The 25363-nt window shown below is 43.3% G+C and overlaps 1 protein-coding gene across 3 annotated transcripts; it reads left to right on the forward strand.

Annotated features, from left to right (window-relative positions):
* Window positions 1-13566: 13566 nt before the first annotated feature.
* PNPO (pyridoxamine 5'-phosphate oxidase) lies at window positions 13567-24905 on the forward strand. 3 transcript variants are annotated; one of them, XM_044444664.1, is made up of 8 exons: window positions 13695-13881; window positions 14610-14734; window positions 14833-14932; window positions 16553-16606; window positions 18071-18199; window positions 19274-19344; window positions 19670-19755; window positions 21692-21761. In XM_044444664.1, the coding sequence occupies exons 1-7, from the start codon at window positions 13717-13719 to the stop codon at window positions 19707-19709; spliced, it is 684 nt and encodes a 227-aa protein (XP_044300599.1). In that variant the 5' UTR covers window positions 13695-13716; the 3' UTR covers window positions 19710-19755; window positions 21692-21761. The 3 variants fall into 3 exon arrangements, with proteins under 3 accessions (XP_044300600.1, XP_044300599.1, XP_044300598.1); XM_044444665.1 differs by lacking the exons at window positions 13695-13881; window positions 19670-19755 and adding an exon at window positions 13567-13585 and having other exon boundaries at window positions 21692-24905; XM_044444663.1 differs by lacking the exon at window positions 19670-19755 and having other exon boundaries at window positions 13702-13881; window positions 21692-24905.
* Window positions 24906-25363: the final 458 nt, after the last annotated feature.

Below are 25363 nucleotides of genomic sequence, written 5' to 3' on the forward strand. Positions count from 1 at the left end.
AATCTAAAGGCAGCTCTTGCCCTCATTAACATGTCTTGCAATTGAAAAAAAGGAAAGGAAGACTAGGTGTCTGTCACAATGAACTATGTTTCAACTTAAGGCTTGGTAGCTCCTGGTAAGGAGATAAAAAGACTAGCTTCAGTGAGAGCCAGTGTAGTCTAATGGTTAAGACTGCTGGTCTAGGTCTCAGGTAATCTGGGTGCCAGTCCATACTCAGCGATGGAGCCAACTGGGTGACTCTGGGCCTGTCACAGACTCTCAGCCCAACCTACCCCACAGGGTTCTGTTGCGGGGATATGGTTGAGAGCAGCAGGAGCAGAAAGATGTAGGTTGCTTTGAGTATGTAAGAAAAAAAGCAGGAGACAAATCTAATAATTCAGGTGCTGATTTTGTGCAAAAAGCTGTGCCAAGGAGCTAGTGCAGTACATTTGCCAAGATAGGGGGTACTGAGAACATTGGTTTGAAAATCATAGGAATTACTTCAACAATGGCTGGATAAGGACTGTTGGAATTGTGAGGCTTATTTCTGTTTAAGTATGCATAGGATCATGTCCTATATCATTGGCCTAGATGCCTATAATGACCAAATATGACCATGATTTAAAAGAAGGAAAATTCTAGTTTAGCCAACACATGGAGATGAGAAATTTTGCAGAAATTTCAAATAACTTTTTAATGAGATGCTTAAAAACTCATGAACATAAAACATGGCATAGTTGTTGGAGAAGATACCAAGATTTGATTGGCAGATGGGTAGTCTCACCACCCTTTGATGCCCCCACTTTATAAAGGCTTATGCAGCGAGAGGTTTCTGCCCTATTATATCATCTTGACTTTGCTTTACTCTTCCACTTCTGATCTTTACTGGACTTCTGGACCAAAGGATTTGGATAATCATGGGCCTCTTCAGCACTTAGGACACAATCCTGTGGAGATGAGTGTAAGCCTGGATTCAGAGGCTCATACTCATCCACTGTGGAGCAGGAGCAGTGCTGAAGTTGTTGTTCAGCTCTTCTCTGCACCAGTGGTGCATTTGCATGAGACAGCCACATTCCCTCTGGTGCCTCTGGTGGTGATGTTTCAGAGAAGGCAAAAAAGCCTGGAGCAGCTTCATGATGTTGTGTATCCTGATTGCTCTAGGCTGCCACCCTTCCTATCCTGAGATGCCCCCATTTGTTCCTCTCCATGGTCACTTCCCTGTCCTTGGAGAGCAGTTGGTGCAGGGCTTTCCATGCTGGCTGTGAGCAGTCAAGGCTCTGATTCCTAACTCAAAGACCAGAGCACTGTCTCTCCTCTCAGAACTGGGAATCTGAAATGGGCAGGTTCTGTCTTCCATGAGGAGAAGATCTGATCATGGCAGGTCCCCTTTCTTCTCAACACTACAGCTCACCCTGCTTTGTAGGATCTCTCAACTGCCTGTGTGACTTGGAGGAGCTACCATGAGAAGCAGAAGTCCACTTCTGTCAGCAAGGCTGATCCAGGGCAAATTGGATTCAAGCACAGAAAGCAGAAGCCCACTTTGGTCATGTTTGTAAACAGACTACTTGATGGAATGAGCAACCAAGAAGTAATGGATATTTTACTACACTAGAAGAGGTTCAGGCTTGCTATTTCCCTGAATCCTTTTAATTATTTTCATTTTGAAGAAGGTGATGCAGGCCCAGGGCCATCTAAGGCCTGTACACACAGCCTAGCAACACATGCTCTACAATCCAAGAGCTGATAGCTCATGTGGATGAGCAATGAATTCTATACGTGTGCATGCGCGCACACAGAGAGAGATTGAGATTTGAGGGCAAATCTTTAATTACATAATAATAATGTTAGAGTCTGGTGAATCATAAAGTGCTAAATGTAATCACAACTCACAAATAAATCCAATCTAGCAATTGAATATAAGAATATATATTTCCAATAGAGTATAACAATATTTTGAACAGAAAATTAAAACATGCAGATTCACAAATAAATATTTTATTGGCAGGAAAAGGATATTGGTTTACACATTTATAAAGCAGTTACAAAACCAATCAAATTATAAGACATTAAAATTAATCTCCCTGTTCATCATCATATTCCAGACCCTCTAGATGGCAGGTTCTGTGATGGATCCATGCATTCCTCATTTTTAAAACTATCCCCTCCAAGCGGGAGATACGCTGCTCAAAATCTGTCACTGCAAAGAAAAGCATGAGTCAGGCAAAGCAATTATTTTTAGAACAATTTCCAGAGGGGTAACTAGGCTGATGCAGCAGAAAAACAGGCAGTTTTTCTACATAGGGATGCTAATCACTGTCTCTTATTTTGGTTTTGTCACAGAACTGAAATCCAAGTTCTACACAAAGAGCTTTTTGTTTCCTTCTTTTCCACTACATAACCTCTACCTGGAGTTATGGAAGAGTTCAAATACAACCCAAGTATTTCTCTGATTTTCAGAAATAATAATCCATTTTCCCTGCTCTAAACTGGGAAAGTACTCTTTAAAAAAACAACCAACCAAAATGAAAAGAGCTCAATGTCATCAAAAGAACTATTAATAAGAAATTACAAGTACACAATCAATGTCTCAGAGTCTTGTGACACCTTAAAGTCTTTAAAAAGTTATCACACACAAGCTTTCTGGAGTCCATGAATCTTAAGTTGGCAGGTAGGGAAGTGTGTATAAGTGTATTGTTACGCACTCATTCACACACACACAGTTGCAAAGAGGAAGAATGTGGAGGTGTGTGGGCAGAGAGAAAGGAAATGCAAACACAAGTATAGACTGGGGTAATTACAACTATAAAGGTGCAATCCTATGCATGATTAGACAGAAAAAGGTACTACAACTCCCAGCATTCTCCAGCTAGACATGTTGAGTAGGGAATGTTGGAATAGTGAGGCTGATTTCTGTCTAAATATGCAAAGGATTATGCCCTACAAGTAGACAATATTGTTACAGTAACTATTAACAAAGCAGTGTTGATAGTATCATAAACATCTTAGTACTAGTAAGTTAATTATTCTACATAGTGAGAGAAAAACCTATTATCTCAAATCAGGCCACTGGTAAGAGAATCTAATTTCTTAAGTTATAATGCAGCAGCTTCCTTTGAAGTTCCTTTGTTCAAGAATTGCTATGTTAAAGTCAGTCATTTCCCTTTGCCTGCCAGCTAGAATAACACAGTCCATGCAAACGTACACCATAATAAATGTGTTAAGTCTAGTTTAAGGTGCCTTAAGACTCCTTGTTGCTCATACTGTTTAAATACTTAAATACCAGGGCAGTTGGTTTTAGTAACTGTGAAGGCAAATGTAGTAGGTAAAAGAGCACAGAAGGCATTATTGCGGGGAAAAAGCCATCAATAAGTTTCCATTTCCCCAGATGCTTCTAGCAGCGCAACCAATAAGCACTTTTTATGCTTTAATAATGCCATTATTAAAAATGGGAAGAATGCCTCACTTACACATGTGCTCCATGGTCACCTGGATCCTCTGTATCCCACGCAGGATCTCATCCAGCGTGACCTTTCCTGGTGATCTAATGAAATAGTGTGGATTGGTTTGTGTCCCTGCCTCTCTTGCATCAGTTTCTTCATTGGCTGATGTGGAGGGTGCAGCATCATCATCTTACAAGAGAGGCAGGGGAGGGGGAGCGTGGACAGAGTTAACAGCATGGCCACCTCTTTGCCTTTCAGAAATTTCTGGTGTGCATTGGCACAGAGCCTGGAAGCCATGCATCTACCATGGCTAATATAGCAGGGGGCCAGGGCATCAGAGCAGCACTATCTCATTGCAAGAAAAGGTGGAATATATGCTGTGGAACAGTGTATCCTGGGTAGTCCAACGGGAATGTCTAGTATTTCTTGACACATGGTGCTGGGGATTCAGCACTTGGAGCAGGGCCTTGCATAGCACAGCTGGCAGGTTCTAACAGTGAAGACCAGTGTGGGTGTGGCAATTAGAGTGGTGCCCTGGAGCTGAGAAATCTAGATCCTAGTCTTTACTTGGCCATGAAGCTCCCTAGGTCATGGGTTCTCAGCCCAACCTACCTCACAGGGTTGTTGTGAAGAGGCTACAGAGAGCAGGAGAAGAACTATGCAAGTTACCTTGGGTTTCTTTTCAAGAGTAAAAAAGGTGGGATAGAACTTATTATGATGCTGATTAATATTTCCAAGTTTATACCACCCAATAGCTGAAAGTCTCTGGGCAATTAATAATGATTTATACAATACAACTATTTATACAATCATCATTTTCTTGATTTTGTGCACAAACCTTGACCTGAAGATGCTTGTGGCTGCTCGTCATCATCTTCTTCATGCCTCAGGATGTAGGCGACTGCCAAAACAGCAAGGGTACCAGAATAAGCCTTTTTTTTATAGCAAGTTTTATTTGAAATTATAATCCTAAAAACAAAGAAAAACTAAAAACAACATCAATCATCAAAAACATCGGGCCTGCTGGGTCAGCCTCCACACCTTTCTTTTTCCATTTATAATAAACTTAAAAACATATTTAAATCAATGCGAAGTCCCATTTCTCTAGCCAATCAGAATAAGCCTTTTCACCTGCGGCACCCTGGCTTTAAAATGAGCTCCCTAGAGAGGTGTGCCTCATGCCTACTTTGTATTCTCTTTGGTGCCAAGTGAAAACCTTTTTATTTCCCCAGTATTTAAATAGCTTGACTTTTTAAACTTTGTTTGTATATATTCTGTTTTATTCTGTACCACTACGCTTCTGTGCTGAGTCATAGAAATTGCTATTGCTATTGCAGTTTTATTCCTTTAAATTATTGTTTGTGTCTGCATTTTAACATTTGTTTAATTTTAACTTTTGTTAACCACCCAGAGAGCTTCGGCTATTGGGCAGTCTAAAAGTGTATAAAAGAAATAAACCGCCTGCACTGCAAACTATTCAATGTACTAAACCTGGCTTGGGTCAAACTATCCTCCTTACAAGAATGGCATGTGAAGAAAAGGTGGGGAGGGCTGCCCACCCCATTGTCCTAGCATACAACTGGGTGGGCAGCTATGGCCAGATGTAGTCAATCGCCTAATTTGAAAATCAAGTAACCACCTCAGGCTCCTTGTAAGAGTGACATTTCTGTCCTGCATCAGCCCATTGAGTGAGGCGGAAATGGAAAAGGGCATGGCTGGGGGGAGGAATGGTCCTCGGAGAGAATGACTGGGAAATTTTTCCAGTGTGGATACAAGTGTTGGCCTTGCAGACATGGCTTGAGCTGCTTGAGGGTTAACTCAAGGGCTGTGGCCTTTGATCTAAGCTGGATAAGTGGGGTTCAAGGCATGTTTCTCCCCTGACTGCCAAGGCTTCCAGTCCACGCAGAAAGGCAGGACTGAACTATTGTGTTCCAACCTTGGGTTGGCTGATGGTACTGCCGAAGTTTAACAGAAGACCAAGTGAGAGAGCAGGACCATGGACAGCTCAGTTGCAGAGGGTACAACTGAATAACCAACACTGCAGAGCACTTACAGATTTTCCCCAGTCAGGAGACTGAGCTAAAACTGAAGGGTTAAGTCAGCTTCCCCCAGCCTGATGCTCCTCCAGATATTTTGAATCTTAATTCCTTATGATCCATGCTGGGTGTTGTGGCTCAAAACATCTTGGAGGTCATCCAGTTGAGGAAGTCTTTTTTTTTTTACAGTCTTGGGACTGAATGTGTGTTTTCAACTGTAGAAACTTCGGGTGCTTAAAGATACCATACTCAGTTCATCAGGTGAAGCATCTGATAGACCCCAGAAGATTTCTACCACCTCTGGAAAAATACATAGAGATATACTTTACTAAGCTTCTAGAAGGTATCTTAAGAATCACTTGTACAAATTAATTGTGAGTTGCCCTTCCATTTTTTCCCCAGTAGGTAGTGGTCATGGCATCTTCTTTTGGCCTTGATCCACTATTAGCAGTTTATTACTGCTGCTACTATCAAATTGTGACCTAGCCTTCCTGTATGCTTTTGGGATGAATCTCTCATGCTGCTAACCTCTGGCTTCCTGACACAATCCAGTTTCTTGCACCATGCAAGAAATCTTCTATTGGACATGCTGCTGTGGTTTCTGCCCTCTGCCTGCATTTTGACTTTTGAGATGGATTTTCTCCTTATGCTGCCTCTGGAATGAACCTGAACAAGCAGAACAGGGTAGAAGAACAGTTTGCCTGAACACTGCCTATCATCTCTGCTCTGCCCATTAATGTGTATGGAGCAGTCCTTCACTGCCCACCCCCTAACCACTAATCTGCAGAGGAGGGCTGCAGTGGAAGTTTCCATGACAGTAGCAATTCACTCCACCTACACCATCACCTCAGACACACACAATGCTGTGGGATGACAGAAGTTTCAGTCTATTACATTTGGGCAGATAAGATGCTAGCCACAACCATGGCTGCTGGGAACAGAGAGCAGAGGCCTCAGCAAGCATAGCTAGCTGCCCTAGAATGCCAGATGGTGACAGTAAATTGGTTTGGGTCCTTTACAGACATCCATAGATTGCGCTTGCACATGCTATGCGTTATGATGCTATACAAGCAGGGCTGCGTGCCTGAAGCCTGTACAACATAGCCTTATTTTCAGTTGATACCTCTTAGCTCATAAGTTATGGTAGTAACTCATATAAGACTCTGTTTTGAGGGGTTAGAAGGTCTTAGTCCAGACTGTGCACCAACATTTCATTTAAAGCAAAAGCACTATTTCTGTTTTTACACATAGGTACTAAGTATTAAACTACAGTGGTGTAGTATGTATAAAACTGCAGTATTTACAGAAACATTCGTGGAAGCAGTGCTTCCTGCCAATCTCGGCAACTTAATCTGTGTTAAATTTCTCCTCCAGGGCAGAGGTGGGGAACTGCTTTCATGCTGCGCATCAAGCTCCATTTCAAAGAAGCTCTCAGGTGGGAGTAGGTGGTGGGTGGAACCAAAGGTAACATGGCAACACAAATATTCAGAATACACCATCATATGTTATCTCAGAGCTCCTCCTGCTGGTAACTAAGCCCCATGAGAGGTATTTTGACTTTTTTTAATAGTTAAAACTGAAGAAAAGCCAGGAAATCATCATATTATTGGTGGTGCAGTGAAAGAGCCAGGAATTCACTCCCAGGGAAAAAAGAAACCTCAAAACTAGCTCAGAAAGGTATGTACCTTCCTGAGAGAGCACCTGTCTCAGCACTAGATCAAGCTCATGAGAAGCCTTTTCTTGGGATACGCCAAGAGTCTGCACTTCCTTGTACCATAGCGCTCTGTTGTGGTATGCTGAAGTCTCCCATATGGTGTGCAGATAGCTCTGTGGGCACCCACCAGGTTTTCTGATTTGTTTCTTAAGAATAGGCTCCCCTTCAGCACCATCTTTTAGTTCAGATTTGTGTTTTGCTGCTCAGGCCCCACCTCTCCCTTGTACTCTAGCTCTCAGGCAAATTACTTTTCTTTTGATCTCACCAGTTTGATTTCTGAGAAATGTGTTTTGTGACTGACCATGGTAGCCTTTTGTGAGTGGGCATCCCTACCATGGCAGCCATTTTCTAGAGGCCACCCACCCACGCAGGCTCTCAAAACCCCCTATATGTCAACCAAACCAAAAAAGGGTGGAGACCTTTGTGGTAGAGAGATTCAGGGCATGGTGGACACAACAGTGGAAGCTCTGGAGTTCCACGAGGCAAGCTGCAGCATTGTAAATTGTCTTAGGCTGTATAAGGGAAGGGAAGTGCCTGGATTGTGTATCCTGGAAAGACAAGGTTTGGTTCAAGAGCAGTGAGGAATGGGGGTGTTTGTACCTTGGGCTTCTCGGCTCTTGACTTTGGGGGGTAACTTAGGTTGATTAATCAGCTGAGGTTTCTGATCTGGGGAATCTTCTTTGCAGCAACTCCAAGACATGTCTATATTTCATGCCTCTTTCAAAGAAATGTCCTTAGTTTCTAGGCAGCAATGGAACTCCCTGGTACTCTGATTCAGGCTCTGGGTTTTGTTCTCTCTGGAAGGCCGCAAACTGCCAGGCCCTGGGAAGGGCACTTTGGGTCTGCTGCTTCCCTCTTTCTCTGGGCAGCGTTGGCATTCCTTTTTTGAATGGCAATCTGCAAACTTTCCAGCCTAGAACAGAATGAGAAGAATGAGATTGAGTCACCTCAAACTGCAGGACACTACATAAACTTGCTTGTGATGAAAGGGATCTTGTAAAGTGTAACTGAGAATCCAGATTGCTGGCTGGTTTGTAGCTCTGCACTGGAATCTCTCTCTGGGGAAAAATTCTCTACGTGCTTAATCTCTGTGGCAAAAAAACGGACTTTGTGCCTTCCTGCTATTATCCAGCACCAGTTGGGCTTGCTCATGGAAGGTGCTTCTATTTTTTTTGGGGGGGGGGTTGCTTTCTGCTCAGCTCTCTGCATCACAGCCTAAACTTCTAGCAGGGCCCCTGTATAACATTTTCTGTTAGCTGGAGGGTCTGTCACTGAGAGGCTGGGAAAATGCATTTGGGGTAGTACAGCTGCACATACCTAAATCTGATTCCAACTGTTATGTGTTAATAACTTGTTACATTTCTAGAAACTGCTTTTGCTTGTTATCAGCTTTTTGGTATGATTGCTTACTAAAGGTATTGCAAAATGAGTACGAATACAATGCATGAAGCTGAGATGGCAACATCTTCAATTTTGACACCCTGTTTGCAGGCTGTGTATTTGCAGGGCAGATTTCAGTGGGGGCACAAACAAGATCAACATATGGGGTAAATTTGTTAGCAGCTGGAACTGCTGTGGGTTTAAGAAAACAACATCCACTACCCACCAGTCCCCTGAGCCAAAGTGGCCATCCAGATGTTAAACTCTTGATTCCCATCAGCCCCAAGTAGTGTGGCCAGTGATTAGCATAGTGTAATTCAAATCCAAACCACGAGAAGGGCTTTCTCAAGCTTAATATCACAGCCACCAAAATTCCATACATACAGGTCTTTACATTTTTAAAAATTACTAGGTCAAGGTATACCATGGGTCACCACTGGAATTCCATTTTGTCTACAAGGTCTTTTTCAAGTATATGCGTCAAGAGTACATGCTGGCTGAAAATGTTGGGAGCTGCAGTCCAACATATCTGGAGGACTCCAGTTTTAGGAGGTTATGGGATGTATTGAGGCTCCCCATAGAGACGAAATGTCTCTAGACGCCAATATTTAAAAGCATAGACAGGAGATATGTTTGAAACTGTGTAATATATAATCAAAATCCTTTTTCATTATGGTCATAATGTTCTGAGTATAAATCTGGGGAAGTGGTGGTGGGGGGTGCAATTTGAGTGTCCCGGAGAGGGACTGAACTTGAATTTAAATGCCACTAAGAAATCCTGCTTACACCGCCAAACTGTGTATTATTTTTTCTGTCTCACTTTTCCTCTCTCACTCACTGTCTCGCTCTTTCCCAGTGGATTTTGCAGAGGGCTTCATTGTCACCTGGGCAAAGTCTAGGAAAAAAACCATGTATTTAGATTTAACAAACTACTAATACAGCATCTGTACAATTTGGCAGCAAATACAGGTTCTCTTTCCACTCATGCATAAGTGTGGCAGTGTGGCGTAGTGGTTAAGAGCATGGGACTGGGACTCAGACAATCTGGGTTCTAGTCCCCACTCAACCATGGAGCCAACTGGATGGCTTTGGGCCAGTCATAGACTCAGCCCAACCTACCTCACAGGGTGGTTGTTGTGGGGATAAAATGGAGGAGAATGATGTAAGCTGCCTTGAGCCCTTTGTAGGAAAAGGCAAGATATAAATCAAAAAATAAATAAATAAAAAATAAAATAAATAATCTGACATGAACACCACAATTCAATGAACATAACCACTTCTTATTGAAGAGTCCCTGTACAGCATCAGGACCATGTCTAAAAAACCCACGTTATACCATGAGCTTTGAGTAACTGTGTGTTGCCTGCAATTAGGCCAGGATTCTTTTTTCTTTCACAGTCATTCAAACCATTCTCCTTGAGTTGAGCACTTAGCTAAGAACAGAAATAGATGTTCAGCTTTTTGGAGCATTTTATGACAGCAGTTAATGATAAGCTCTTCTTTGCATTTTATGGAGTCTGCCAGTGTTGCAACATTTAGACATCAGAAAACAAAGTTACTACCTAGCCTGCTGGCATATGATCAACTTATACCTATATAGCAGTATTGGAAAATGCTAACAAAATTGAGAGCAATACATTTCAAACACTTACTCTCAGAGAAGACCTTTGGCCATCTGATAGGTGAGCCAACAGTGGGGAGTGTCACAATGGAAGATTTGTCACTGTTACCTTAGCAACCTAGTTCAATCCTGGGCATTGTTAGTTTTTATGGTGTTTAGTTCATTCAACCTGTTATGTATTACATACCTGTTTGTTTTATTCTGATTGCATACTATAAACAGTACTGTGTGAGATAAAGGTTATGTAAGGAATCCACTTAATGTATCATACAAAGTTGCTGATCAATGTGATTTTCTGGTGACGCACATAAAGATTCAGTGCAATCCAAAAGCAGCCACAGTGTGTGTGTTACTGGAAAATATTAAAAAGTGATAGGTGTGCACTTTAGGTATGTTTGGGTGAGCCCATCATACACTTTGGAAAAAATACAACTTGTGTATCATATGAATCCAACTTTAATGAATATTCTGGCAGTTTGGTGTTCTTATCACTATTGACTTGCTTGTAAAGACTAATTGACTAGAACACCAGCAACATGAAAAGGAACTTATCAGAGTAACACCAAGTATGTCAAGATGTCAATAAAGAAGAACATAGTTAAAGCCTTTAAGGAGAGAGTCTCACAACACTGATGCCACTGGAAAGAAGACCCCAGTTCATGCTGGCACTCACCAAACTTCAGATGAAGAGGGCACACACAAAGCTGAGTCCCAGAAGACAATGTTCACATACGGGAAAGTTGATATGGGAGTGAAGATCGGCATTACAGGATATACTGACAACGGAATATTTTATTTATTTATTTATTTTTTCAATTTATATCCTGCCTTTTTCCTACAAAGGGCTCAAGGCAGCTTACATCATTCTCCTCCTCCATCTTATCCCCACAACAACAACAACCCTGTGAGGTAGGTTGGGCTGAGAGTCTGTGACTGGCCCAAAGTCACCCAGTTGGCTCCATGGCTGAGCGGGGACTAGAACCCAGGTCGTCTGAGTCCCAGGCCCATGCTCTTAACCACTACACCACACTGGAATACTTAAGGCATTAAGGGTATGTTCTGAATGAACAGCAGAATGCAGCACACAACCCCTCAATAGTATTTAGCTGCTTTCAGAAAGGCTTTTATTGTGACATTGCCCTACTATATTCATGGTATTTTATGGCAAGGGGTACGTGTCCAGACATCAGCTTCTACTTGTAACCTTCTTATTTCTGCTGTTTTCTTTGTTTCTGCTGTTGTTGCTATGAGTCATCAAGCTGTCTCTGACTTACGGTGACCCTATGAATGAATGCCCTCCAAAATGTCCCATCTTTCACAGCCCTGTTCACCTGGTGTAAACTCAGCTCTGTGACTTGCTTCATGCAATCAATCCATCTCATACTTGGTCTTCTTCTACAGCTGCTTTTGACTTTCTGTATCGCCTTCTCCAGTGAGTCTTGCCTTCTCATGATGTGCCCAGAGAGTTTCAGTTTCACCATTTTTGTTTCCAGGGCAAGTTCTGGCTTGATTTGCTCTAGGACCCCACTTGGTCATCTTTCTGTAAGTCCAGGGCATTCACAAAGCTCTTCTCCAGTACCATGTTTCAAACACATCGGTTTGCTTCCTGTTAGCTGTCTTCACGGTCGAGCTTTCACACCCATATGTACTGATTAGGAACACAATAGTGTGGGTGACCTTGGCCTCGGCCTCCAGTGAAACACCCCTACACTTTCTGATTTTTCTAGTTCCTTCATTGCTGCCCTTCCAAGACTTGGTCTTCTTTGAATTTCTTGGCTACAGTTTCCCTTTGCATGACTGAGCCAAGTTGGACATTTTTTTTACAATTTCATTTTTTTTATTGCTGACCCTAAAGTTGTGTAATTCTTCTGAAGTCATGATTTTTTAAAAAATGTTCAGCAGCAGTCCTGCTTCTGGACTTTCTACTTTCACTTTGATAAGGAGTCATTTCAATTAATGGATACTTTCTGCCAGCAATACAGTATCATTTGCATATCTTAAATAATTGATGTATCTTCCAGCAATTTTCACTGGTTCCCTCTGATCCAAATCCAGTTTCCCATATGATATGTTCTGTGTACAGATTGAGCAGGTAGGATTGATAAAATACACCCTTCTCTGCTGCCTTGACCTGTAGGAAACGGTTCCATTTCTTCATATTCTGTCTTTAGCCTCTTATACACAATACAGGTTATATGTCAGGACAACCAAGTGCTGAGGTACCCCTTTCTTTCAAAACTCAACTTTATGATAGGATTTGGCACAAGTCTGCACCTAATCACAGCACACCACATCAGTATATAAACTCCTTTTAGGGAGGCTACTACTAAGATGGTGGAAAGCAGAAGGTAAGGTTCCGTTTGGTCATACACTAGCACAACCATTTATGAATGGCCAAAACAGGAAATGCACCATCAACAGAAATCACACACATTAATTTATATGCAGAAATGCAAATTAAAATATAATTTAAATGGAAATACAGTAGTTCCCACCAGGACTGTGCCCTGTGTGCTTTTCTCAGTCTGCAGATTTGGGCCACGTCAAGGCCCAGTTCTCCCTTCTAATGGTTATATTTTAAATGAGCCAGGCCTTCAAACAGAGGCTTATTCCCTGCAGAGAGGACACATGGCCACCCTATTATGTATCCTTAGACTATCCAAAAGAAAACACTAATGATATTACTGTTGTTGTTACTGTCACAACTTAGTATTTATATCCAGCCTTCCTCCTTTTGTGAGGAACCCAAGGCAGCTTCCATGGCTCCATTTAATCCTCAGAACAACAACCTAGCAAGGTAGGTTAAGCTGAGAGTCTGTGACTGGCCCAAGGTCACCCAGTAACCTTCATGGCGGCGTGGAGACTTAGAACCCGGATCATCCGTATCCGCAGTCCAACCTTCTAACCACCCCATTACATTGGCCCTCGACTACGGGAACTTCGGGTACCTCGCCTTGGAATCTAATGCACAAACCAAGTTGCTCTATCAGCTGAGAAATAAGAGAAGCGGGGACAGTCATGCTGGAAAGCGGCGTAAAAGCCAACACTGCCCCTACACCGAGTAGAAGCATAAATTAAGCCTTGTAATTGTGCTAAGCGTACCCCTTCCATGCTACATATGTATACGTCGTCTTTCCGAACGTGGAATTCATCTCTTCCATCATGATGTATATTAATCTACCTTTTTTCTATCTCTACGATCCCTTGCATTCTTGGGTCGTTTTCTTATTGGTCGAGAAGGGACGTTTTGACCGCACAGGTGACGCACGCAAAATTCGCTCCCTTTCCAACCACGGTTTGTAACGGAGGAAAGCCGCTTTCCATTGGTTTACGGAGAGAGAACCCCCCCTCTTCCATCTTCTGATTGGCGGATTGAAGTTTTCCTCTCTTGATTTGCTGTGGACGGAGAAAGGCGGTAAGCGGCGAACGAAGAGATTTTTGTCACGCTTCTCCATTGGGCGTTTGGGAATTCTTCCAGCTGTCGCTTATGAGGCGGAGGCAGAGGAATCCGCCTTTTGGTTCCGCCTACTCTGTTCGACTGGGCGCATGCGCGCTTCGTGGGACGAGGCGTTCTTCATGCTTGGCGCTGCGGGGAGCGCGGCGCTGCGCAGTTTTAATCCGTTCGCTCTTCGCGCTTTAGTCTACGTTCAAAGAACCTTTTATGCCATGGACTTGGGGTCCCTTCGGAAGAAATACGGAGAGGACGAGGGGGTGAGCGAGCACTATTTAGACCCAGAACCCGTTTCTCACAGTAGAGGCTTAGCATGGGAAGGAAACGAAGGGGGGAGAGAGCTTCTGAGTTTGTGCAGAGTACAAGTTGTTAGGTGAACCAGAGCTTAGTCTCGGCACCTACCCTTAGTCAACACCAGGGAGTTGGTGCTTCTGAGCACATATAGAATTCTTACCTGTCCCCTGAGGTCAGAAGCAGCCCTTTTCTCAACACTCTTCTCAGTATTTCGAATTGAAAATAAAGGGTTCGATTCAATCCGCAATAATTATATTTAGGTTCTGTTACAATAAATGTGACTTGTTTATTATTTATTTTAAAGCTTATGAGTCATCTATCACTTTGGATTTCATGTTGGTATATAATGAATTCATATGATAGGAAAATAACCAGCAAAATGACCCAAAGTATTACAATGAATATCTGCATGAATAAAAATGTTTTTGCAACAAACTTTGCAGTGAACTCATTAGAATCTCACAATATAGTGATACTTAAATAAAATTTAAGATTAGGTTTGGTTGCTGCTGAACAAGCTGATGCATGTGTATTAGAGGAGAAAGTCCTATGATGATTAGGAGTTTCAGTTGATGCCAAGGAAGAGCATGGAGGAATTATGAAATTTTGGAAGAAGTCCAAGAAGATATAAAGAGGAGGCATCCCATCTTGTTACTAATATGTGCCTTTGGTGAGAGTTTTTTATTTTTCTCAGGCTTTTGAAGAAAAACATCTTGTCTCCCTGAACCCCATTAAGCAGTTTGCTGCATGGTTTGAAGAAGCTATGAAGTGCCCATCTATTGGGGAAGTCAATGCCATGTGTTTGGCCACCTGTACCAAGTAGGAACCTGTGTCTGGTCACTTTCATTTTTGCTGCTTCCTTCATTCGTGTGTGTGTGTTGCCTGTTTAGCTATTAGCTGCATTTCTCCCTTCCCAGGGATGGGCGGCCTTCTGCTCGAATGTTGCTTTTGAAGGAATTTAGCCAAGAAGGCTTTTATTTCTTTACCAACCACGAAAGCCGGAAAGGAAAGGAATTGGTGAGTGCCATCCTTGGAGAGAACCAGAGATCCTTCATAGATTGGGTCCTTGTGTTGCTGCCTACCATCTAGGTTTATTCAAAAAGGAAGCAATGACGAATTATACAAATCAAGAAAAGTTGCAAGTATTTTCTTAATTTGCATAATTCTGGTTCTGTTAGACATGGATGGTAGTGCACTTAAGTAATTTTAGACCCTGAACTTGATTGTTTTCCAGGAGATTGAGTGGGGGATTTAGTTACATGACTATCTATTTATTTATTTATTTATCTGGAGATTTTGTATGCCGTCCCATTCACATGAGCCTCGGGACAGTTTCCATACTATTAGTTGTTGATGTTATTGAATTCACACAACACAATAACCTGCATTTAAGGGTCAGGTATGGGTTGAGTGTGAATTGTTGAGCTCTGAATTATTACTGAAACATGGCTTATCATGTTGCCTGAACCTAGTTGCAGTAACAAATCATGGCTTGTTAACAATGAAAAGAATTCATGGTTTGTTGGGTTATGAACTGTGGCTTGTTCATTGTGGTTTGTTATCTCGGGTTCAGATATGATTACCCACTTTTCAACAACAACCTGCACTCAACCCATTCTCAGCTCTGAGTGTAGCTTATTCTGTTGTCTGAACCAACTGTGTCCTTCACAACTGACGTAATCCACAATTAACATCTTTCTTTTCTCCTCTCCTGCATTTTGTTCTTTACAATAGTCTTGCCCAAACTGGTGCCCTCCAGACATATTTGAATTATTTCCCATCCATTTCAGCCCGCTTAGCCAACAGTCAGCAATGCTAAGAATTATAGCCTAAATTACCTGGAAGAACCAGTTTTATGTACCTGATGTTAGAGCAGAAAAAACAACTGTTTGCCAAACCTAATAGAAAATAACTATTCTGTGTGCCAATTCATACTTTAACATTGCTTAAACATAGCACCATTATGCCTACGGGAATAACATGGAGTTCACTTTTCCTGCCTTGGTACTAAATATTTTATGCTTTTATTTTTTTTAAATAAAATCAAGTGAAATGAAATTAATACCTGTGCATGCCTGGCTGCCTCCTGGCTATAACATGTTGAAGGACAGAATGATGCTGTGAGGAGCAGTGCCAGATCCGGTGGGTCCCAGCGTGTCTGCAGTGGTCCAGGTGCTGATACTGGGTCTGCTTGCCACTGCCCCATTGCCAGCTGTTCTCTGTCTGATCAACTGGTTGTAGGGCCCTGGACTTTGGCCAGAGGGTAGGCCCGAGCAGCACTCTTGACTGTGGGAAGATGCCACCCTTGCCTTTTGGCTCTGGATGTGGGGGTATACTGCTCATACTGCTTCCTGCAAGCTAGTGCCAAGGAACCTGATGTGCCAATCGACTTCCCACGGAAGCCGTCTCAAGCAGGTCGCCCCTGAGCTGGCCAAAGAGAACTTCCCTGATCCTTCGGTTGCTGGAGCAGGTGCCCCCTCCTGCTGCAAACAGACTTTTCAAGACTCCAAGAGATAGACACTAAGGGGGGGGAACATCCCTATGTTACACTCATAGTAAACAGAGTGAGAAAAAATAACTATTAGTCCTAGTTGTCGTTTTTCAAAGGTTTGTTGGTGTTACCCTCATCTTTCACAGAACTCGAACCCATTTGCCTCAATGGTTTTCTACTGGGATCCCCTCCATCGCCAGGTAAGTTATCTTCTCTGCTTCCACTGAAGGGGAGGGAGATTCCTACAATGTAGGGGTGAGCAAAAACTTTCCAGATGTTTTGGACTTGAGCTTCCAGAAGATCCTTCTCACATACCTAGTGGTCAGAAATGCTGGGAAATGAAGTCCAAAACATCTGGAGACCTACTTTTTGCCTACCTGCCTGTCCCTGCTGTAGTTAAACTGGAAGTTTGTATGGGGCCCAGATTGACATGGTAAAAGGAGCTTCAGGGAATTGTTATTGCTGCTCCTCTCTTCAGTTTTCTCAGTTGATGTTCACCCATTGCAAACCCTGCCAAAGGCTTGAGTAAACAAAGAGCCTAAATCCTCCTTTGGTCAAGGCATTTTGCTGCTTTCCTCTGACAAATCCTGTCGGGAAAGCTGAGGTTTGATTCTGTCAAAGAAGTATGCCTTTGTCTCCTGGTTGGGTGCAGAGGAGAAGGAAATGTTGATGCTAGATTTTGCCTCTAATCTTGTTACTTATACACAAGAAGTAGCATTCCTTAGGATGCCAAATCTAGTTTTAAGGTTTTGTTGCCCGTGTATAATGCCTGAAATAATTTGGGCCCTTCTCCCTTGTAGGCCCATTTAATCCTGCAGATGAGTCTCTTCGGTGGCAGGCTTTTCACCTGAGAACATCCTTGCCATTCTTTGCAGCAGTACATCTAGCAAAGGGGAACTTTCTCTGGAGAGTGCTGTGATTAGACATGCACTGACATGCTTTAGGCTCATGTGAGGCCCCATCTGTTTATGCAGCCATTCCCCATGTAACCTCCGTTGTCATCTTACGCATGTACAGATAGCGTATATTCTATGTATTGGTCTTATGTGAGTGGCAAAGGAGTTTCTTAATAGGAAACCATACACAGAAGGGACAACATCGTCTCTGAGCAAGTGGGCCATGAGAAAAACAAGAGTTGTGATAATAAATGAAGCATTAAAAAGCTCTGATTTATGTTTGGTTGGCGTTTCTGTCATTTCTATTTAAACCTGTCATATTTGGAGATCTTCATTTAAAAACCCTTGACATAGGTACACTGAACCTCTTTCAACCCAAATTCAGTTTTGGAGATTTTAGGTTGAAGGGTACAATCCATTGATGGTCAGGGCCAAAGGCAAAATGGGCCATGATTAAAATACCAAAATTGCCAAACTTTTGTAGCTTAAAGTTCTTACTGCCCAATAACTAAGCCTTAGGAGAAGCATTCAGTCTTTTGGAATAGGGGGGAAATGGCACAAAAGGTAGGAAACCATGAAATGTGGAGGAAGCAGTGGGTGATCCTGTGGGGAACCTCACAGAGTCCAATTGGGATCTCAGAAAAGTTGGGTTCTTTTCATGGACCTGAGGCTCAACACCTCTGCCTTAACTGAAGCATATTCTCATTCTGGTCTTCCCTCTTGCACCTTGGAATATGTATTTTGTTTTGCTCTGTTTCCTTCTTACAGGTCCGGATTGAGGGCTCTGTGGAGAGGCTTTCTGAACAGAAGTCTGAGCAGTACTTCCACTCACGTCCAAAGGGCAGCCAGATTGGAGCAGTTGTGAGTCAGCAAAGTACAGTGATCGCAGATAGAGAGGTAAGGAATGGCACTGCTGATTCCTTGGTGTTCCCCTTTCTTGGCGACACTGCCATCCCCGCCTTCTCCAGGATAATCTGTTTGACCGTGTGCCTGGCTGGGCTCTGTGAATTCATGTGAGGTATCCCAGTGAGTTCTCGGCTGTGCTTCCCTTAATTCTGATAAGGCTGAAATCAGCCAAAGAGAACTCCCTGGGACAGTATTAGAGATGGTAGCAAAAGTCCAGTAAGAGGGTATCAAGAGTTTCTTTTCCTTTTTTAAGGACAGCTACCATGTCCCAGTGCTTCTTGGGGTAAAAGGTGGTGTTTTGGAAGAAAGATGAACAATTCTCTGCAATGTGGGCATGGTCTAGTAAATAGGCAGTGGTATCTAGGTTTTTAGTGTAGCTTAATTTTTAACAGCTGTTTCAAAAACATCTGTTTGTTTGTTTAAACATTTTTATACCATCTATTTTCATGGAAAATCTTGAGATGGTTTACAATTTTAAGAACATAGAAACAATTTTTGATATGGAGATAAATTATCGTGTTACAAACTGGAACAGGAGGAATTAGACTAGTCCTACCAGCACCCACTAATGGTTAGTGACCAACCACTGAAAGCTTTGTTTATACATGATAAAATGTGGCACCAATTCCACCAAGGCTGACTACTTCGACTACTAAATTATACACTAATGAGTTCCGTGGGTTAGCCATCCGCACAACATGCAGAATATGCACAGTCCTGTTCAGATGCCCAGATAAACCTGTGCTGTTAGGGTTTATATTTAGCAACACACCTGGTTGTCATAGATGATCAGGAATTCCATGCAGGTGCATGATCAACTCTATTCTGCACCACCTTTCTGTTTGGCGTTGGTTTTTGCAAGCTTGCTAGCCATACTGGATCTAAGGGCCAGATTTTCCTTCCAGCATGGAAATTTGTGGGCTAGTAAAAATCCTTTGCAGGCTAGTAACCTCTGTAGGCTTATTTCTAACGTGATAATAACATCTTGGAACTGGTATGATGTGTCTTGTTTGCTTTGTTTATAACTGCTCACCTGAGGCCTTCATAGGCTCTTTTCCTTTTTAGTACTTAAGGAAGAAGAATGCAGAGCTGGAAGAGGTGTACCGAGAAGCCAAGGTGCCAAAGCCAGCGTATTGGTGAGTTGGAACTTCATGTGGATTTTTGGCATTTGGCATGCCCTTTCCACTGATGGCACCACCCAGACACTTCTATTTTATAATTATTTATTTAAAGTTTTTATATCCTCTCAAATACTAAAGTCTCTGGACAGCTTACAAAAAACAAGGTTACAAGGGAAATTGCACCACTGTGGTTATGTGGTGTTTGAAGAGGCTACAGAGAGAAGCTCAAAACTCAGTGTCTGTGCAGTCTGAGGACCACTCCAATGCAAGCTATGTGAAGCATGCATAACTTAACTTTTATAAGCCTGTCAATTCTCTTTTTGTATTATTCTTATCCTAGTTTTGGTAGCCATGAGGTGGAACCCCCAGATCAACTCTGATCACTGCAGCTCTTACAGGGCCACCTCACTGTCTCCTAAGATTTCAGTAGGTATTGCCTGAATGGGCCTTTTTCTGTGTTTGGGCAAAAAATCTCAGTTCTGTGTTTTTTGAGGTTCAGAAATGTGCCTGGTTCTTGGAATCCAGGAAAAAAGTGAAAACAGATGAAGGAAGTGATGTGCTAAGGAGCCTATCTCTGTGGCCCAACTGGATTCCCTGACTGCACACTTTGCAGAGAGCGAGTGGGGTCAGTCGGTGGGCTGGCTGACCTACTTGCAGTAATTGATCCACATCATGGCTGCGTATAAGAGTCTCTTGCTCCTCTTGCCCGTACCCTCTGGCGGAATAGGGATGGTTAGGCAGCACCTTTGTTCTGAGATGGGTACCTGCATCATACCCTTGCCAGAGGCTGACAGAGAGGCTTCCTCCCTAATGGTGATGCCCCAGGCCTTCACCACTACGCCCTCCGAACTATCTGGAGAGACTGCGCCTGGTCTCACAAGGGCCCGTCAAAGACTGCTTCCCAAACGCTGTGTGCCAAACCTGGGGCGCAGGACCAGGAAGCAGCAGCAGCTCTGCTCAGCCCTGCCTCTGTATAACTGGACTGCTCTTCCCTTCCTCTTCCTGGTGCTGTCTCTGCGAGAGGCCTTCCATCACAGGGTTCTCGTGCCATTTAGCATCTGCCGCACACTTTCAGGTGGCCTTTGTGAGGCTCAGCTGGTGATAAATTTACGCTCTTATGCCCACACACTATTATGCTCTCAGAGTTATTTGTCTCAGGTGGAGAACCCTTTTCCCTGTCAAGGTCTGCATTATCTCAGTTGAAACCTGTGTGGGGTTTGAATTCCAGCAGTAGGTCAGGCAATTGATCTGGGGGTTAATTTGTTTGGTATGGCAGCGGCAGCAGGGAGGCATTCTCATCCTGGTAGGCTCCTTGCTCGGATTGTACAAGGTTCCTTTCGTCGGCTTTACAGGCTGGAGTGGGAGGCAGTAAGCAGTGATGAATAACCCTTTCCCCATGCCAAAAATGCGAGGCCTGGAGATCCATCCACACCGGGCCCAGGGCTGGATTTACATAGTAACATAAACCAGCAAGCAAAAAAATGGGGTCTGAGGAGCTTACAGTCTAAATTTTGTCCTTGCATGAGAAAAATTAATAAAGGGAGAGAGAACGCAAAATGCGATTGAGTACAAGTTCTTATACTTTTTGTTTTGGCTGGGAATTTTGTAGATAAGGGTTTTTTTCTCTGTCAGTAAAGTAAGAGAAAAATGTGCCAGCAACACATTTCCAGGCAACCTGACATTGCTATATTGAGATCAAACTGGAAAAGAAACCTTTTGTGGCTACCTCCTTACCAAATGTCTCTCACAGTTTCTTTTGGGATGCAAAGCAGCAGCAGACACTGTGCTTTCTGCCTCAACAAAGTGGTCACTTGCATTGATGGTGGTTGAAAGCAATATACTGATACAAGTAATGCCAATATAAAATTTTAAATCAATATAGAAGTAAGAGGCTCTCAGAGCAAGAGGCCATGACTGAAGTGCCTGATCCTGCTTAATCTTGGAAGTTAAGCAAAGTTGAGCCTAGTTGAAATCTGGATGGGTGACTTAATGTCATGAACTGCGCAGAGAGTTTCAGCCATAGACAGTATAGAAATGTAATGAACAACAATTAATAATGATAGGTGTCTACATGAAAGATAGTTATTAATTCAATTTTACTCAGCCATGGAGCCACCTGGGTGGCTTTGGGCCAGTCACAGACTCTCAGCCCAACCTACCTCACAGGGTTGTTGTTGTGGGGATAAGATTGAGTGCAACAGGAGGAGAATGCTATAAGCCACTTCTGGTTTAGTGGAAGGGAAAGCAGGATATAAATCTAATAAAATAAGTAAATGGCTGGTGAGAGAGCCAGGCTTTCAGGGGCCTCATCTTGAAGCTAGCTGGTGCTGTTCTTGTGATGAAGCTGTTCTTGCTTTCCCAGGGGTGGGTACGTCTTGAAGCCCGAGGTCATCGAGTTTTGGCAGGGCCAGACAAACCGTTTGCATGACCGCATTGTCTTCCGGCGTCTCCAGGACAGCAGCGTCCCCCTGGGGCCCATGACCCACAGAGGAGAGGACAACTGGGTCTATGAGAGACTGTCTCCTTGAGCAGCAGGCTAGGTTCACCCTGTTCTCAAAATCTTTGTGCCACCATCTGTGTTTTCCTCTCACCCATGAGACTGAGCAGAAGAAAAACCAGTGGACAAAGTCTGGCTGCTGCACTCAGGAGGAAAGGAAAGGAGTCCCTGCAGATTTTACTCCATTAGCTGAAACAGCTAAAGGGGGCAGCGCTCATCTCCACACTCAGAAGACCTGGGTTCACATCTTTGCCCAGCCTTGGATAACGTTGGGCCATTCAGGAAGCTCATACAGGATGGGATATTCCTACGAAAAATACCCTGAGCTCATTGGCAAAAAGGTGGGAGGCAAATATGATGAGCACAGTGGTGTTTTGTGCATAGATATACAATGTTAAAAATTCCTTCCTACTTTAAATGTTACTCTTCTTAAGCTATAGCACTACTTGAAAATTTCTGGGGGAAAAGGATAAAATTTTCAACATGCCCCTCCTAAAACGACCTTCTTGGGATTTCAGCTGGGAGTGGTGAGAGATCAAGACAGACGACCTTTGGGTGCGATCCTATGTGTGTGTAGACAGAACATGGGTTATAACAACAAGATGGCTGGCTGGGAATCTGAGGATTTTTGGGGGGAGGATCTGTTCAACCACACATAAAATTATACCCTTAATTTGGAAGCAGGTAGCATCTCCTTGCCTAGCTTGATGCCCTCTAGATGTTCCGGCCTCAATTCCCATAACTTGGGGAATTAACTCTGTTGGGAAAGGCTGCCTTGGCAGATAAAATGATCTGGTTCTGCTCTCGGTACGGGTGCAGTCTTGTGATTGTTTAGATAGGAAACCGTGTCATGAGCTGAGCTTCCCCCTCCAAGCAGTATCAGTTTCATCAGCTACACCATTTCTTTGCTAAAGATCTTTATTGCGGCATTTGAACCTCTGAGCACTACCACAGAGTGAAGTGTTGAACCCTTTCTACCATTCATTTCCCAAAGGTCTCTTTATGAGCCCATCTGTGTCTCACCCCTGGGGAGAGGTGCTGTGAAGGCAGGTGCACCTCTGCTCCTCCCTTTGTGCACCTGATTGGGTTTCCCCCCACCCCCAGTGATGATGAGGACGAGTGACCAGGCCTACCATTTCAGGGGGCAGAGCTTCTCTGTTGGGAGAGGCTTCTCATCTCATTGTCCCCTCCCTCAGGTTCTAGTTCCTCCCTGTTTCCACTGCTGGGTAGACTGGTGCCTCTATCCGCCTCTGGGCTAATCTTCCCCCATTGGAATTTCCTGTGGTCTCAGGATGATTGAGTTGCAGCTGAAGGCTGAACCATTTCATAAATAGCCTCTTCGTTGTAATCTGAATCACTGGTGTAGTCAGCACAGGGAGCCTTCCAAGAGCATGCCTGAAATTTGACAGGCTGCGTGCACAAGACATCCAGCTCCCCAGCCAGCCATGCATTCAATTGCCCTGATTTGAGCAAGTTCAAATGTTAGGCGTTTCATGAGCAGAGCCGGCTGGAGCCAGGGGTCAGATTAGATGGCCTGAAAGACCCCTTCTGACTCACTGTTTCTATGTTTCTAAATCAGGCTTGTATTCATGTAGGAAGATGCTGGACTGCTTATATCCAGCTTGTTAGCTTTTCAGGGGCACCTGATTAGTTACTGTGTAAACAAGATGCTGGACAGGGTAGGACTTTGGCTTGATCCAGCCTGGCTCTCCTTATGTTTCTAAACCCCGTAGCAAAAATATTCCCATAAAACACACTGGCACACATTTCAGATGGATTGCAGTGTACTTATTTTGTATCTGAACTACTCAATAGCCAAATCTTTCTAGGTCTTTCCCAGAAATTCTCAAAACCTTGGATAAAGTATAGTATAAATTTCAAGATACAAAATTTTAAGCAGTATTCGGTAAATTTCAGGATATAAAATTCAAAACAGAATTCTGTAAGCTCAGTATTATGTAAATACAATTTCCAAAAAAAAAAATCATCATGTTAAAGCCTACTATAATCAGTGCCATTAAATGCCTGGAAGTCAAGGGCAGTGTTTACCTGGCATTGAAGATAGGACAGTGTTAGCTCCTGGTGAGTGTGAGTATTCTATAATTGGTGCCAACACTAAGAAGGCCTTTCCTCTTGTTATATGTGGATTCTGGGACAAGGATGGGAGGTAATGGAAGACAGGAGGGCATGGACCAGAACTAAACGCAACATTAGGCAGAGTAGTAAGAGGTTGAACAAGCTGTATGTTTGGAAGCTAGAAAGTAAGGAGTTTGGGGGAACAGGTGGAAGTTCTGCTCTGTTCTCTTTGCTTCACATTTTACTGAGCAGTGCCCTCATGTATTTTAAAAGCTAGAAATTCCTTTAGGAAAAGTTGATTTTTCTCAGGATGCTTGACCCGGATCGCGCACTCTGCAGTTACCTGATCATCCCAGGAACATACAGATACAGTAGTTTGGACATCCAGTTGCTCTTCTGTTCACATAAAGAGTGATTTCTGTCAATTCCCTCTTCCATCTGAAGTTTCCCACACCATTCCTAGGGATTTCTCAATCTCAGGAGCAGATTTTTTTTTGGTGGGGGGATTGCAGGGAGCTGCAAAGGCCAGTGGAAGGCAGGAAAGCCATACTCTGGATTCTGTTAAGTTTATAGAAAGGAAAATGAGACCTGTAACATTGAGCACTGTGTGTGTGTTTGGTTCTTCACAAAGCACATACTCTTCAATAGATTTTTAACAAGCAAGCCCCTTCTTTTGTTCTTGAGGTGCATCTCTTGATATGGCAACCATCGTGTTTTTGTGGAGTGGGTTTTCAAAAAACATAACTGGTTTTTCCACAGCAGGAACTGGAGCTGCAATTGTACATCATTGGAAATTGTTGGTAGATTAGATGTATGTGTTATACTATGTGAATGTGTGGATTCCATGTAAACATTTACTATTTAAAAAAAATGTTCATGTGACGGATACTACTCTGGTATCTGCTGCAGCTTTGTCTGGCCAGCCCGACTTCTGTGTACTGCACTGCTGTGTACGAAGTCTGTGTCTGTGTACTTTCGTACAATAAAATTCCACTGGCTGATAGTTGAAGGTGAAGGTGGTTTAATATTAACTTTTGTCCTGTTTTTCCCAAACTGCAGAATAACTCCATTTTCTCCAACCTTCCCAGCGTGGGGATGGATCTTCTGTACGCAGGTGGGCTCTTGGGGCTTTAATATAATCAGCTGGTGTTAAAAATTCAGTTTCTGCCATTTTGTCCTTAGTACAGAAACAACCTTCTGGATGTATTTACACTACACACAGTCATTTTATATTCTTTGTAAAAAGTATGGATGTTCACCTTTCCTTGGGGAAGAACCACAGCTCAGCCAGACTGCTTGCTCCCCTGCATGAGGCCTCAGGTTCAGCCCTGGTATCTCTGCCTGGAGGGGCCATGGCTCCAGGGTAGAGCCCCCACTTTGCATGTAGGAGGCCCCCGGTTCGGTCCCTGGTATTTCCAACTAGGGCTAGGAACGAACCCCACCTGACACCCAGGAGAGGTG

Source organism: Varanus komodoensis, unplaced genomic scaffold (genome assembly GCF_004798865.1).
Source record: "Varanus komodoensis strain SLA01 unplaced genomic scaffold, ASM479886v1 scaffold45, whole genome shotgun sequence".
Lineage (NCBI taxonomy): Eukaryota > Metazoa > Chordata > Lepidosauria > Squamata > Varanidae > Varanus > Varanus komodoensis.